This window comes from Balaenoptera acutorostrata, chromosome 1, assembly GCF_949987535.1.
Source record: "Balaenoptera acutorostrata chromosome 1, mBalAcu1.1, whole genome shotgun sequence".
NCBI lineage: Eukaryota > Metazoa > Chordata > Mammalia > Artiodactyla > Balaenopteridae > Balaenoptera > Balaenoptera acutorostrata.
Window position 1 is genome coordinate 136870917 of NC_080064.1, and position 16241 is coordinate 136887157.

At 40.3% G+C, this 16241-nt stretch overlaps 1 protein-coding gene across 1 annotated transcript in view; it reads left to right on the plus strand.

Annotated features, from left to right (window-relative positions):
- The window catches only part of PAPPA2 (pappalysin 2), a 320327-nt gene that overhangs the window by 278343 nt on the left and 25743 nt on the right, over positions 1-16241 (plus strand). Inside the window, exon 20 of the mRNA XM_007165366.2 lies at positions 3398-3469. Within this exon, the coding sequence (XP_007165428.1) occupies positions 3398-3469 (72 nt within the window). The remainder of the gene's footprint in view (positions 1-3397; positions 3470-16241) is intronic.

A 16241-nucleotide genomic window follows, 5' to 3' on the forward strand; every position in this document is an offset into this window, starting at 1 on the left:
TAAAATAAACAGAACACCAAGAAATGTTATGAAGTGAAATAAAGTTAGACAATCAAACAATAAACTAAAGCACTAAATAAAATTATAGTATTTTATACTTTGTGTGAGGAAATAAATAATTTTATATACGTATGTATATTCATAGACTATCTCTGTAATGACATAAAAAAGAACTAAAAATAGTATGCAGGAAATTGAGTAGTTGGGGAGATTGTGTATCCTTTTATTTTTTTAGATTTTATACTTTGAACATGTATCACATAATAATAAAATTAAATTACATAAAAATACAAAGATGTAGGGGGGGCTCCCTGGTGGCCTAGTGGTTAGGATTCCGGGCTTGTGGGCCAGGTTCAATCCCTGGTTGGGGAACTGAGATCCCGCAAGCCACATGGTGTGGCCACAAAACAAAAAAAACACAAAGGTGTAAAAAATAAATTGGAAATAATAAGAGAAAAGAGCACTGGAGAATGTATATGTATAGCTGATTCACTTTGTTATAAAGCAGAAAATAACACACCATTGTAAAGCAATTATACTCCAATAAAGATGTTAAATATATATATATATATAAAATAAAATGAAGGCCCACTACTGATGCAGAGTAGAGATGTAGAGGCTAGTACTACAAATGGAACAGTGATGAAAAAAAGACTGGAAAGAGAGATATCGCAAATTTCACAATAAATGGTAATTTCAATTTGCTTCAGCAGAGCAAAATGAAGAAGCTGTTATATGAACAAACATGCACATGTGTTGTTTCCATCATATAACTATTGAGTAGCATTTCCTAAAGTGAGTTCCACAGAACATTAATCTGGAGAGATGTTCACAAAAGAAAACAAAAAGGGTCTGTGGTTAAAAAAAAAAAAAAGAGCACTGGAGAAAAAGAATTAAAAGTAAATACAGACAGACTCTTTTCCTTTCTTTCTTTCTTTTAGTTTTTTTTCTTTTGTTTTTTTCCTTTGCAATGTAGTTTTAGAATTTCTCAAGTATTAGAAGATCAACACTCCTGCATGTATCAAGGTGGTGGATGGAGTAGAAGGTATGAAGGGCATAAGAGAAACTGATCCAGTCAGTTCAGAGTGTTCTGGCAAGTTCTGGCTATGGTCGTCATGTGAGGGTGCTGAGGCTAAGTTCCCCTTCATGTGGAGGAATTTATGTACTTCCAGCTACCTCCCCCCATAGACTTTGAGTTCTTTGAGGGCAGTGACAGGATTGGTGGATCTTCAGATCCCTCTTGCTCCCTGAGGAAACTGGGTCATAGTGAGTGCCACATTTAGTCTGAATTGAATGACTGACTGACTAGGGTGGGGACTGGGGGTCCTTAATGGATTCAGTGCATGAGAAGGAATAAAGTTGCCATGTATTTGCATTTCAAGGGTTCAAATTACTGCATTTTACCATTACCATTATCTGGTGACAAAACATTCAGGAAAAAAAAAAAAAAGCCAGAAAGTTTCAAAAAGCAAAACTTGAATTTGCTGCTTTCAGGCAACTATTTCCATAGCATTTACATTGTATTTACAGCTATTTCCATAGCTTTTACATTGTATTAGGTATTATAAGTAATCTAGAGATGATTTAAAGTATAAATAGGATGTTATATGCAAATAGTATGTCATTTTATATAAGGGATTGAAGATCCTTGGATTTTGGCATCCACGGGGGTCCTGGAACCAACCCCCTGTGGATATCAAGGAATGACTGTATATATTTGATTATTCTTTTTTTTTTTTTAGTGCAATGATAATTTTTTATTTATTTTTTTTAACATCTTTATTGGAGTATACAATAGTGTGTTAGTTTCTGCTTTATAACAAAGTGAATCAGTTATACATATACATATGTTCCCATAGCTCTTCCCTCTTGCATCTCCCTCCCACCCTCCCTATCCCGCCCCTCTAGGTGGTCACAAAGCACCGAGCTGATCTCCCTGTGCTATGCGGCTGCTTCCCACTAGCTATCTATTTTACGTTTGGTAGTGTATATATGTCCATGCCACTCTCTCACCCTGTCACATCTCACCCCACCCCCTCCCCATATCCTCAAGTCCATTCTCTAGTAGGTCTGTGTCTTTGCAATGATAATTTAAGCAAAGTCGCCTTCTACATTATTACAGTATAGAGTTTTGAATATCAAAAAAAATTTTTAGGGTTTACAGTATTTATTGCCTCTTTAGGGAAGCTGTGAAGGAGGACTTTTAGTTTATAGTAATATAGCTCCAGAAAAATACTGCAGATGCGCATTTTCATAACTGACTCTGAGGTATATACTCATATACCTACAGCTTAATATATGCAAATGTCTCCAATCTGATGATTGTACAGTAATTCTTAGCATTCTAGAATGTATACTTTTCAATTACCGGAGTGCTGTTTTATGTAAAACTCATATCTCACAATGCATCATTTTTCTTCTGGTTTCCCTGAATTTCTATTGTACTGAATTTAAGATGTGAGTATGAAAGTCCACAAATGGGTGGATTGGTAGCAGGTTATAAAGAGAACTTCCTTTTCTCTTTGAAACATCTTTTGGGACTTTCTCTTTTCCTGAAGTGTATCTTTTGAAATCTTTAAATACAAAAATTAAAAGAAAAAAGAACTCCGTGAAAGTGCGTTATTATTATTCATAAAGAGTAGACGGCTACTTGTTTAAAGGCACGTCAGGAAATGGTCAATGGTCAGAGAAGGCCACCAGTGTTTTAACACAGACACATTTTCACACTCTCACCGTCTTAATGTTGGTGCCGCTTTGAGTCCTGGTCGTTTCACATTAAGCTTATTTGTCCAGTGCGTAGACCCTCTTTTACTTCCCACAAGGAGGGCATAAATGGTGCTAACAGGAGTTGCAGAGAGTGCAGTTTGGCCCCCACTCCTTGCTTGGGCCCTCACAGCTTGTGATCTAGGATTCCTGAGATCCATTTTTAGTTCAAGACTCTTCTTATGAAGCTCTGTTTCTCAGCCTTTAAAACTCCACGGTCCTCCCTGATGAGCACAAGCCAGCTCACAGTTTCTTGTAACTTTATTTAAAATTTCAAAACAAATGGAACCAATATTAGGCCTAGAGCCAAATTAAAGTCATTTTAGTATTGAGGATGCTATTTTTAACCACACCTACACCATTCTGGAAATTTCGATAGCTCAGGGAGGGTGAAGATGATGAAGAGAATGAAAGATGCCCTCCATTAAGAGATTCTCCCTTGGCTCCACCTGGCAGAATTAGCAGTTCCACGGGAAAGAGCAGACGATGGCTTTGGACCTCTTCATGCAGCACAGCTGGGGCTTGCTCCTCAGGGAAGGGGTTGGGCTAGTGGGGTAAGCTCAGGATTTGCCCCTTCTCTCGCTGACCAGGTGTCTTTGCTTTTGTTTTCTGTTCTTTCCGTCTTCCCCTTCAGAGCATCGTGTGCACTGGGCGGCGTCAGTGGCACCCAGACCCCCTCCTGATCCACTGCATCCAGTCCTGTGAGGTAAGCCACCTCCCCTCCCCCAAACGCAGACCAGAGCTCTCTGTTCTGCTCAACTTATGGAGACTTGCATCCTTCTGCTTCCATATTTGCCCTTTCCCAGCTCCTGTGTCCTTTGCGTGATCTCTTAAATTTAGCTCCACAATCCCCAAATTACAGATATTAGGATTTCTGATTTTGCCTTTTTTAAAATTTTAACAAAATCTCCAGGGTTCCATTTTAAATGGCTTAATAAAAGTTGAAAGCAAGTCAGAATTATTTATGGTTTTGGGATTCTCTAACCGGGCCTCACTGGAGTTTAGTTAGATCAGAGTTTTGCAGATCAGTGGCCCACAGGCAGGGGTTTGGCCAGCTCAGTGTCTAAAAACAATTTTGTTTTGGTTGCTAATGCTTAAAAATTGGGATTTTCACATAAAATTCATATGTGTATACGTAACTTTACACAAACACACCCCAAGTAAAAATAAATATAAAACTCTTTGTGCAAAGATTTTTCTCTTGAAAAACAAGAATATCTGACAACCGTGGCAACAGTTAGCTGGATCTGAGCGGCAGCTACAACACCAGAAGGGCAGCTGCCCTCCAGTTCAGCGTGGTCCTCACCAGACTCTGTAGCTTCTCACCTACTGGGCTTCTCTCATTGACATCAACTGCCTGGGTCACGCAGGCATCTCTGTTTTCGACCTCTGAGGAGGTCCTGTAGTCCACTGTTGATTAACCCAAACTAGACCTTTACTACCTCAAGGAATCCTGTTTACTTCTCACACAAGGCATTCCCCTAGCAGTGGGGGACTCAGGGGGATGTGAATTCCTTAACTAGATTAAGAGGAGTTTTTGCAAGGAAGAGTCAAGAATGAGGGAGAGCCTTGCTGAGGGAGATTGACCCAGGAACCCTGACATGGGAGCTATTACACACACACACATACACACACACACACACACACACACACACGCACGCACACACACCATTTAAGCGCTCTCACCCTGGGTACAGCCAGTAGCAGATACAAATACTGTAGTCTCAGGCTAGAGTTAGGCTTTGTCATCAAAGTCTTTCACTGGAAGTAATTAAGCCACTTAGCAGCAATGCGCAATAATTCTGGCTGTGCCTAGTGCGCTAGAGAGAGCTGTTTAACTTGCCCTTGACTTCCAGCACCCTCCCCCCGCATACACACCCAACCCACATGCCTGTTAGTCCCTGGATTCTCCTGTATCCCTGTTTCTCTTGATCTAATTCTGGGAAACTAGGATCTACATGAGGCCAAAGAGGGGGAAATTGTGGGGTTTCAGACAAAGGGAAAGCTGGGTGGGGAAATGATACCAATAAAATAGCATCCTGAGGGTGCATCAGGAAAAATGCTAGCATGGAGTGCGCTTTGTTACGTGTGGGCCAACAAAGCAGCTCGTCTCCTGCCATCATTAGAAAAACAGATGGCAGTGGGGTGGGGAGGGGAGGGAGTGACTCATCCACTGGGCAGGGGGTAGCAAGGGGGACGAGGAGGCCAGGGAAGGAAGGAGATAAACAGACAGAGGATTTGCGAACTTTGGCGAGATCAAAGGGGTCCTGAGAATTCCCTTCTGTGGCTTCCAGGCGTGATCGCAAGAGGGAGGGTGGATGGCAGGGCTTGGAGCTGGCTTCAGTGTTTCCCAGAAGGTTACAACACAGAGCTTTCCCCATTTGTCCTCACTCCGTGCTGCACCCCAGCACATGCTCTGGATCCCTTATGCAGAGCTTCCCAGGCTTCTTTCAGCCCCTTTGTTGGTGTGACAAGGAACAAACCTGCATTCCCTCTTATGACCCCTCTGCCCAACTGCTATCACACACAGCCGAGGCTTGACCACCACACACCTGTTGGTACCCCCACTCCAGGGCTTCTCTAAACATGGCCCCTGGACCAGAACAAGTGGCATTGCCTGGGAACCTGTTAAAAATGCACATTCTCAGGCCCCGTCCCAGACTTACTGAATCAGAGACTCTGGGGGGTGGGGATCAGCAATCTGTGTTTTAACAAGGGCTCTGGGTGGTTCTGAAGACCGCTTAAGTTTGCAAACCACCTCTCTGGTCACTATGGGAGCAGACAAGAAGGTTCCTAGACTATGGATCCCTAATTTGAAGCTTATTTGTCTAGGAATAATTCTAGCCTACATTATTCATTCACATTCTGATTATTCTACAGTATTTCCCGAGACTCTCTGGGTAGGACAAGATTTGACAGGACATGATTTTGCTTCTGGTTTCTCAGCAAAGGCTAGGAAGAGAAAAAAAAAACACTTAGAGGGGTGGACGGAAGGAACAAAGAAGAAGAATCAATACCTGTAGAAAAGGAAAAGGGATTGGGCAGAGCGGGGCGCATGGGGAGAAGTAGAAACAATTCTGAAGGAATAAGTAATAAGAAATGCAGAGAGGGAGGACGAGGATGGAAAAGAAAGGACAAGAGCAGCTGAAACTGGCCTGTTCTAGGGGCAACTTGTCAGACACTTTGTTCCTTACTGGAAAAAAGTCAGCTAAATATATTAGGGAGAACCAAAGAGTGTCAGAGACAGACGGAGAGGAAACAGACCCGGATGCAAGATAAACCGAAGAGGGTTAGGTGGGTAAGAGCAAGTTTTAAAACGTGTGGCACAGAAATCTGATACTTTGTACGCCAGTGTCTAAAATGGGTTTTCTTTTTTGGCTTTCCAATAGCGAATTGAATTCTAAGATGTCCCCTTAAGACATTCAGCCTCATAAGAGTGAAGTACATCATTCTTTATTGGTCTCAGTACGCCGAGGCATTGAACCAATCCCCTCACTCTCCCACTCCACGCCTGCGTTGTGTCACTTCTGCACCTCTGTTTGTGTCCTATCCCCTTGGCCACAGAGTTTTAGCCTTCAATTCTCCACTATCTATGCCTCTCACTTTTCTTTAAGAGACAGCACTGAAGGTTCCCTCTGAAACATCTGATGTAAATAATGCCATCTTCTCGTGGTGACTTACGCTCCCATTTTCTCAAGAGCACGTGTGTACCACATATCTGGAGTCGAAACCTGTTCATGCCTTAAATTCTATTTTTCTAGTTGGTTCTTGTGTTTCACCTTCTTGACCCAGACACTCCTTGTATTTTCTATTTCTTTTGTAAGTTGCAAACGGGCAGGGAGTGGTAATTTGGTTGGTGGAGAAGTTTTGAAGTTAAACAAATATAGGTTCAAATCCTGGGTCAGCTGAGTGGTGTAAGCCTTTGTGTCTTAATCTGTATTGGGAAGTGGGGGCAACACAGCCATTTTAAGGAGTTGTGATAAGGGATTAATGTGATAATGGACATAAACGTTTAAGCATCATGCCGTTCCGGGTCCATAGTAGATGCTTATAGGGTGGTGGCAACTGTTAAGCGCTATTAGCCACTCTGCAAATGCTTACTGAATGAGTGCAGCAGAAGGCAGGGCAGAGCTGCTGGGTGACCTCAACGTGTTTAGATGCAAACTCTGAAGATGGGAAAAGGGAAAGAACAAAGGAAGAAAGGGGAACAGACCATTCCCTGGAGACCCTCTGAGAGCCACAATTTGCAAATCACTTGGAGACAGCTGCTGAATCTAATCGGTCATGAGGAGCTCTACTCGTTCCTACTGTTGCCCTCGTTGGGGCCTCAACATCTCTCACCTGGGCTATTGCATTAGTTTCCTAATTGTTAACCCTAATCCCAGACCTGTGCCCATTAAAATTATAGACAAGCACACAAATAGTCAGTGATAACTTTGTAGAAAACAAAGACTTATTCTGCCAAATGCTTGGCCAATTGAGTGCACTCTTTTCCCAGTATGGGTGGCGGGGAGGGTTTTCCTCATTTTGTGGGGTGATAATTGAAGTGAGTGTTCACTCCGTCAATGAACACATTATACCGTCAGATCATATGTGTTATCTTCTCTCTCTTTTTCCTTCCTTCTTCCCTCCCTCCCTTCCCTCCCTTCCTTCCTTCCTTCCTTCCTTCCTTCCTTCCTTCCTTCCTTCCTTCCTTCCAAAAAGTCATATTTATTAATTCTAACCAAGTCTACAGTCCTAGGTTCCATTAAACTAAGAACATCTTGTTCTCTAGGGAATGCAGCTGGAAATAAAGACCACACTTCCAGCCTCCTTTTGTATAGAAATGACTAATTTCCTTCCTGTAGGATGACTAAAATTGAGTGCCCATTGACCTACATTTTGGTCCTGCTTTTTCTGTGAGCACGTATTTCTTACAAGTTTGTTGTGCTCGTCAGCAGCCCCCCACTTTGGATTACAATTTCTGATATTCTCTCTTTAACATTTTGCAGGTTCTTGTAGAGTTGTGCTTTTTCAAAAAAAAAAAAAAAAAAAAAGGTGGGGGCAGCTGTGGAGGAGGACGGAGGTGGAATGATGTCAGAAGAATTAGGTTCAAATTCTGAGTCTACCCTTGTAGCTACGTGTTGTATCTGTCTGGCTTTCTCTCAAAAATCCTGTGAGAGTCAAGTGAAATAACTGATGTTAAGGTGCTGTGTAAATTGCCAAATAATATAACATATTTGTAGTGGTATTGCCTAAGGAACGATATACATCACTATGTAAGGATGGGCTCTTATTGAAACAATATATACATATTAAGAATCAAGAAAGAGTCCATTCACACCCAGTTTATATCTTTATGAGTATTATATACTGCAGGTGGCCATGGTTAATTGATGTTCTTGAGGATTCCAATAAAATTTAGAAAACTTTTTAAGATTGTTTTGGGTATTTCAAGTAAGTCTCTCTGGACATGCTACTATTTCTCCTATAAATTCTTATACATACCCTTGTAAATGCCTATCATCTCACTTATCACATTATTTCAAGATTATATGACAGGTCTGTCGTTCCTACAGTCTGTGAGCTCCTGAGTTGTAGGATGTGTTTTATTCCTTTGAAAAACACAGGCCTAATTCTTCAATGACACCTGCTTCTACCCCTCTAAAGGCAGGGAGAGAGAGTTGAAGGTAGACCTTTGACTTTGAGAGTTTCGAATTGAGAACGATTATATTAGTTTTCTGAGGAGTAACACAGTGGAAGGAAAGGTAGGGAAGTAGTAGAAGGTGAAGGAGAGAATTACAAGCCTGTCATGCATAGAATCAGAAAGCTTTGCAACAGGGGCAACCCGGAGGAGCCAAAGGAAGGCTGTCAGGGGTCCGGAGGCAGGCTTGAACCTCAGTTCCATCCCTTAATACATGTTTCCTTGGGCAAGTCCGTTAACATCTCTGAATTTAAATTCCTCAGCTTTAAAATCAGGTGGATACAATTTATCTTTTAAACTTGTTGGTCAGATACCTGATCCAGAAAACTATGGAGATGCACACAGCGGGGTGTCGTTTGGGGGCCTTTGAAGAGGTCATAGAGAATATGAGTCATGCTGATTTTTCAGGAATAACTGGAAATCTCCCTTGTTTGGGGGGATTTTTGCCTTCTACATAGATTTTGATCTTTCTGTTCAGATTTGTGGCCTTAATGGTTAGCTTTGATTTCTTACTCACTGGATGGGTTGCATTTTGGAAATCTGTTGGCACCGTCCTTCCTTGGCTTCAGTCCAAGGTCAGTTCTGCTTTTGGTTTTGCTTCCATCCTCCTGGTTCTAGCTGGCAAGAGAGAACTCAGACTAAGAAAGGGTGGATATGAGAGTCAGAACATGATAAAGGATGAGCAAGCGCCTATTGTACGAATGTTCAGTAAACATTAATTGAATCTCATTTATCAGTAATACTGAGTGACTTCTGTTACTCACCAAAAAATTAATGCTTCTTCCCACTATCTATTCTAAGACAGTGGCAGGCAATACATATGTAGGTGCATATACATTAAGCGAGTGAGAGGCCAAGCTGATCTGGAGGAAGATTAGGTAAAGAATTCCTTAGTAAGACTCTTTGGAGTCCCCATCCAATCATTTTGATGTTCTCAAAGGAATGGGGAGCTTACAGAAGACTGAAAGTAAAGCTATGTAGCATGTACCATTTTAAAAGAAAAGGGGGTTGAACAATAAAGCCTATGGGCCTGCAAGCTTGGTTTTCTACTAGGAAGAGTTCTAGGACAAACTTCTCTAAGTCCTGTATTTATAAGGGATGTACTCTCCTTTTCAGTGTGATGTTTTGTGACAGAATGATTGGTCAAAGAGATAAAGGAGCAATCACTTTTTAAATTTAGCAGGTGTGTCATTCTAGTCCAAATGATATACCCCTAATATAAGAAGACACCTAAGGAGTTGACCACATGTTGGATCACTACTGTAGATTGTGCTGAACTGGGATGATCCATCCAGTGGAAAACTCAAGACTTATTCTGGCCACACCTTGTCTTTACTCATTTCACATGGGCAATGGACTCTGCTGATAGTTTTTTGTTTTTGTTTTTAAAGTGTGCTTAAGAATTACTTGGAGTGCTTATTTTTAGAATGTAGATTCTTAGGTTCTGCCCCTCCCTCCCAATTTTTTACATATCAAGTCTTGTGTGGAGTCCAAGAATTTGCTTTTTTCAGAAATACCCCAGGTCCTTCTAATGTAGGTGGTCCTCAACCGCACTTTGAGAGGCACTGGGCAGGAATGATTTAATACACTCAAAGATAATTGATGCAATAGCATCCACATCACATCTTGGAGAAAAAGGTTCCATCTACCAATAGTTAACCATTTATCTAGTGGGTTCTTTTTTTAAAAATTAATTTTCATTGGAGTATGGTTGCTCTACAATGTTCTGTTAGCCTCCATTGCACAGCAAAATGTATCAGCCATACACATACAGATATCCCCTCCCTTTTGGACTTCCCGCCCATTTATGTTACCACTGTGCACTAGTTAGTTCCCTGTGCTATACAGCATGTTCCCATCAGTTATACATAGCGTCAATAATGTATATGTGTCAGTCCCAGTCTCCCAATTCCTCCCACCCCACCCCTTTCCCCCTTGGTGTCCATACATTTGTTCTCTACGTCTCTGTCTCTATTTCTGCTTTGCAACTAAGATCATCTATACCATTTTTCTAGATTCCACATATATGCGTTATTATATGATATTTGCTTTTCTCTTTCTGACTTACTTCACTCTGTATGACAGACACTAGGTCCATCCACATCTCTACAAATGACCCAATTTCATTCCTTTTAATGGCTGAGTGATATTCCATTGTATATATGTACCACATCTTCTTTATCCATTCCTCTGTCGATGGACATTTAGGTTGCTTCCATGTCCTGACTATTGTAAATAGTGCTGCTATGAACATTGGGGTGCATGTGGTTTTTTTTGAATTATAGTTTTCTCTGGGTCTATGCCCAGTAGTGGGATTGCAGGGTCATATGGTAATTCTATTTAGTTTTTAAAGGAACCTCCATACTGTTTTCCATAGTGGCTGTATCAATTTACATTCCCACCAACAGTGTATGAGGGCTACCTTTCCTCCACACCCTCTCCAGCATTTATTGTTTGTAGATTTTTTGATGATGGCCATTCTGACTGGTGTGAGGTGATACCTCATTGTAGTTTTGATTTGCATTTCTCTAATAATTAGTGATGTTGAGAATCTTTTCATGTGTTTCTTGACCATCTGTATGTCTTCTTTGGAGAAATATCTATTTAGGTCTTCCAATAGTTCTTGAATAAATGAAGAAATCACCTGAAATAGAATAACATTAGAAAGATCAAGGATACAGGTAAAAATATCTGGCAGACAGTGGTAAAACTGAAATTCTTATAAACCAGAAAAGACTTAATTGTTTTAAAATTACAGTTAAATTTTTTAAATGATGGTTCATTGTGGGTAAACAGTAGCCTGACTATGTTCTTAAAACGACAAGCTACCTGCCGATAAGTGTAAGTGAGACCAACTGAAAACCCAAGTATTTCATTGCCTATCGTTATTCTCACCATTGATCTGATCCTGTTTTCTCTCTGGGTCCAACTTTTGTAGCCATTAGAAAACACAGAACATGTTGAAGGTCACAAAAATAATATCAAAAGCTTGATAATAATACCTTTGGTGAAAAATAAAAAGAATTGGGATTTTTAAGCCTAAAAGAGAAGGATAAAGACTAATGTAGTAAGTATTTTCATGTAGTAAACATTTTATATACAGAAGAGTTAACAGTCAGCATGCCCCAATAACAACCGGACAGAAAATAATGGGCTTAAAAAGCTGAATGAACTATTTAAAGTAAATCTGTGTGAGAATATCCTGGAACTGTTAAACTTTACAGAAGTTTATAAAGGGAACTGTTTAAAGGCATATTAGTCTTTGGAGCATTTTAAAGGGGTGTGTATTGTCTTCTCTCTGATATGGTTAAACATTTTCTGATGTCTCAGACACAGATGATGGTTCGGTACTCCGTCTCCTTGTAAATCTATCAGTCCATGGATTTAAATGTAAATATATTTGTGTTTTCTGTAGGCAACCAGTAGAGATATTTTTAAGTGTCATGACTATAATGAGTACTACCTTGACAGGAATTTGTATAGGAGGGAATTGGGAGTGGAAAGACAGGGGTGAGGAGGCCTTGGGGACAAATTTAGCTTCAGTGAAGTGGCTGCATTTACTTAAATGTAGGTGGGCAGTTATATTGTTTTTACACATTTAGTAGCTGATATCAACAATGCTTCCATCACTAATTCATTCCATCTGCTCCATCATTCCTTAGATTCTTTCTTCTGTGTTGTCTTGGACCTCTCTCTGCCTCCCTTTTTTTATTTGTATTCCAGATGGTAGCCCTGTTAGCTATGTCTGAGACATGTGCTTCTTGATCACTCATGGGCACTGCCTGGGTTTACTGCTGTATCTCTAGGACGTGGGGGCCGATATATAATCCATGAGGTGGAAATGATGGCATGAAAATCGAGTTTTTATTGCACCTTTTTTTCTTTCCCAGACTTTGAGCCCAGAAGGGGTAGAGAGGAGCTAGAGTCAGACTAAAATGCCCCATTTTAGGAGACGTGCTTTATACTTGGGTGCAGAATGCCTGCATGCAGATCTGAATGTGATGATAAGAGATGGGGGTGGGAGAGGGTCACAGGTTAACCAGCATGTGATAAATACCCGAGAAATAAGTGATTTTTATGGGCCTCCGCATGATGTGTGGCCCTTTTGGAGGAAGACTTTTATTTCTGTTAGGGTTTTGTCCCCTTGTTTTTTAGGACAAGATGTCGTATATAAATATATATAATTTCACTCAGCCTCATAGTGAACCCTGTTCAGCCATTCTTTTCTCAAACTTTTATCCTTTTTGTTTGTAAGGTTTATCTCTATTACTGTGCTTTAGTAATGCCTTTTTCATCACTAGATAGTCACAAATTTCTTTTAATAAGTGCCCGAAACTTGATCTTTGAAGTGTGACCAGATGGAATTTCTACTGATCTTTTCAAAAAAACCTCTCACCTGAGTATGTCTTTATAAATTCCTTATTAAAAAGAGAAAAATGAATCTTTTTTTTATGATACCTGTATATAGAAAACCAAATGTTCCAACCCAACTTTATCACTTTGGGCACTGAGATTGCAAAGTTGTTTAACTTCCCTTATTTCCTTTTCATTTACATTTTGTCATTTAAATGATAGCCAACAATTAAACTTCTCTTTGCCACATTTTAGCTGTTTGCAAATCAGACATAATAATCATTCTTTCCCATGCTTCTCAGAGGACAGATCATATGGGCTTACTTTTCTTTGACATTCTTGCCAAGTTCTTTAGTATCTATGGGTGAAAAGAAGTTAATTAGGGTGGAAGTAATAATGGCTTAGCAGCTAGTAATGAGAACAGCTACTCCACTTCTGGTAGGGATAGTGTGGGTCCTCACAAATCTAAATCTAAATATGTGTTAGACGTGCTAAAATCCAGAGAAAAAATGAAAATTAACTTACATTGGAACTGTCTTCCAGGCTCACTGGCTGCCAAGTTCCAATCCCCTCGAGATTTGTTTGTGAATTTCACCGCCAGTTTTGTGCAGTCTCTTCACCGGCCTGGAAATCTGGGCATGTCTTTAGGCTTGTCCAGAATCCCGTTCGGTTCAGGGCTCTACTTTAGATACTCCAGTTGGAATCTCTGAAAATCGGACTCCAAGTGTTAATTAGGACTAGTTTTTTCATACTGAAAGCTAAAACCATTGTGTTTTTTTCCCCTGCTTTTTAAAAAAGTAAAACATTAAAAGCACAACCATGCAAATTGTAAAACCTCCTCTAGATTAACAACATTCATGAGAATTTATGCTTAAGACTCCCTGGGAACCACACTGTGACATCCCGGTGGGCTTTCTACCAGGCTGCATTTTGCTTCTTTTGTCTTCTCCGGCCTCGTGGGTGGGCCACTTTCTCACTCTGTTAATTCTGGTTATGACATGGGTTTTTCCCTTTTTCTCCTCCAACCACACCCTTTTTCTGATTTACTCTGTGCTTTTCCTTATTGTTCTGTTCTTTTGATTCTTCATTTCTAGTCCAACTTTGCAGACAATTGAAATATTACTCACCTGTAAAAATAGTATTATGGAAATGCTACCTTCTGTTCTTCAACTTGGCTTCCTAATGATTATGCTGAGATTAGAAGAATTAGCAGTAAGCAAATATAATCAGATTATATCTATAAGTAACTCTACCCCTTTCCTCTTCTCCTAAGGCCTTTCTCCACTAAGATTTCTAACTGTGCTCCTAAACTATGTTTTAAATACAGTCTGTGACTCAAATATGTTCACTGAGACTCTTCTTAAAGTCCATAAAGCATTGATTAGTTTACCATTTACCTTCATGGTCATTCGCATATGCCTTTATTAAATAGTCATATTGACAAGCCCTTTCAGAAAGTTCATATAATTTGAGTCATTTCTAATTTATCCTACTAAAATAGATATTCCTTTAAGTGAAATTATTTTATTAAATACCTGTTGTTTGTGACTGAGGGATAGCAAAGTACTCTACTAAGTCTCTTACACTTACTTTTTAAAAGTATATGAAGTATATATGTATACCTATATACACATGTGCGTATGTGGGTATGTATGTTCTGACTAACCCTATAATGAAATGGTGACCAAAAAAGGGCGACTGTCCCAAACTGATTGCAGTTATTTGCAAATTGCCACAAATAGCAGGCACAGCAGAAAGGATACACATTTCAACCCTTGACTAATGGGTTTAAATCTCAGCTCTGCCCTCATTAGCCATATTTTCATGTAATATTTTTTAAACTTAATTTTAATTCTATAAAAGTACTACTGTACATGTACCTAGTTTAAAAAGCCAGTTAGCACCTCTGGGTTTATTTGGAGGAGTGGCAGTGCCTGCCCCTCTCTGGCTAACCTCAGCCGCTCTTGGCAGACACTACTCTTCCATATCTTTTCTGCTTCTCCTCGTCACTTCTTTTATTTCATCTGGAAATTGCATCTATAAATATATATCTATATCTACATATATCTATACACTTATCATCTGTTTAATTATGCTTCCACTGCCAATCTTGATTTTTTTTTCATTTATGGAATTATTTACTGACTTCCTAATATAGAAGGGGTGGGTTTGAGCTCTCTGACACAATCACCCTCTCTCTCTCCCTCTCTCTCTCCCACCCCCCCCCCTCACACACACGCACACACCTCCCTCACAAGACACACCTGTATAGCTGCCTGCAGGGGTCCCTGACACTCCTAATTCTTGAGTTTTTCCAGTATTCTGTGCATTTCAGGCATTTAGGTTTCTGTTTTCTCAGATCTTCTCTGTCAGCTACTATTCAACCATGCATTTTCCACTTTCCTAAATGTTGTTGAATTCTCCATTGGCTGTTGTTGTCTCTTCTGTTCTCTTTTCTCTTGTGATTTCGTACCTTGTTTATCTTTTTATTCCCATTTCAGTGGGGCTTCTAGAGGGAGCAGATATAAAAACAAATTCAATTCACATGTCTTACCAGCGCTAAGCCTGGGATGTAGGAGATGTGCAGTGGTCATTATACTGTTACTACTCACCACTCCCTTTGACAGAATTTATGCCTATGTGGAAGAAAACAGACGCACCTGACAGAGACGATGTTCCTTATTTTGGTATTTTTTTCCCCCTACTGTCTCTTCTAACTTCTTAGTTTGACCTAGAGTCAAGCAGAAATCTCTTTAAGGTGCTTAACTCGTGAAAGTGCAGGTTTTAGATAAGGATGCACTTATTCACAGAATATACATTTATTGTCCATGTATAGTCTACGACTCTAGGGATATGAAGGGAAAGAAGACAAAGCTCCTGTCTCCTGGGAATCCACTCTAACTTGCGGGGAGGAAAGAAAGTGATTGTGTTTGCTTACTGAACAGGCAGGAGGTGGATGTGGGACATACAATTTGGGGAAGATTTCAGAGCAAAGAGGCACTCATATAGGATTTAATGGTTCCACTAGTTGGCGTTAAAGTAGAAAGCCCTATGGGCAGAGGAGATGTTATGAGTGCAAGGTGCAAGGATCTGAAACACAGGGAATGTTTGGAGAACCACATGGAGACCACAGTTGAGGCTAGAGGGGCTCAGGCTAGATGAGGGAGTGGCTTGAATGTTGCCATACTTGGACTATCAAATTTATTCTGATGGCATTGGGGAGCATCACTAGGAAGCTATAAGATGAGATACATTGGTGAAGATGAAGCCCTTCAAGAAGAGACAGGTGATAAGTAGAATGGTTAGGAGACAGTGCCTGTATCTCAAGAGAGAGACGGTGAGAGCCCAGACTCGGTCTCGCCAGGTAGGGATGGAAAGAAGCCACCGCTGAGGCCTTTCCTTTTAAGATATAAAATCAATTCTAAAGTCCCATCCAATGGGG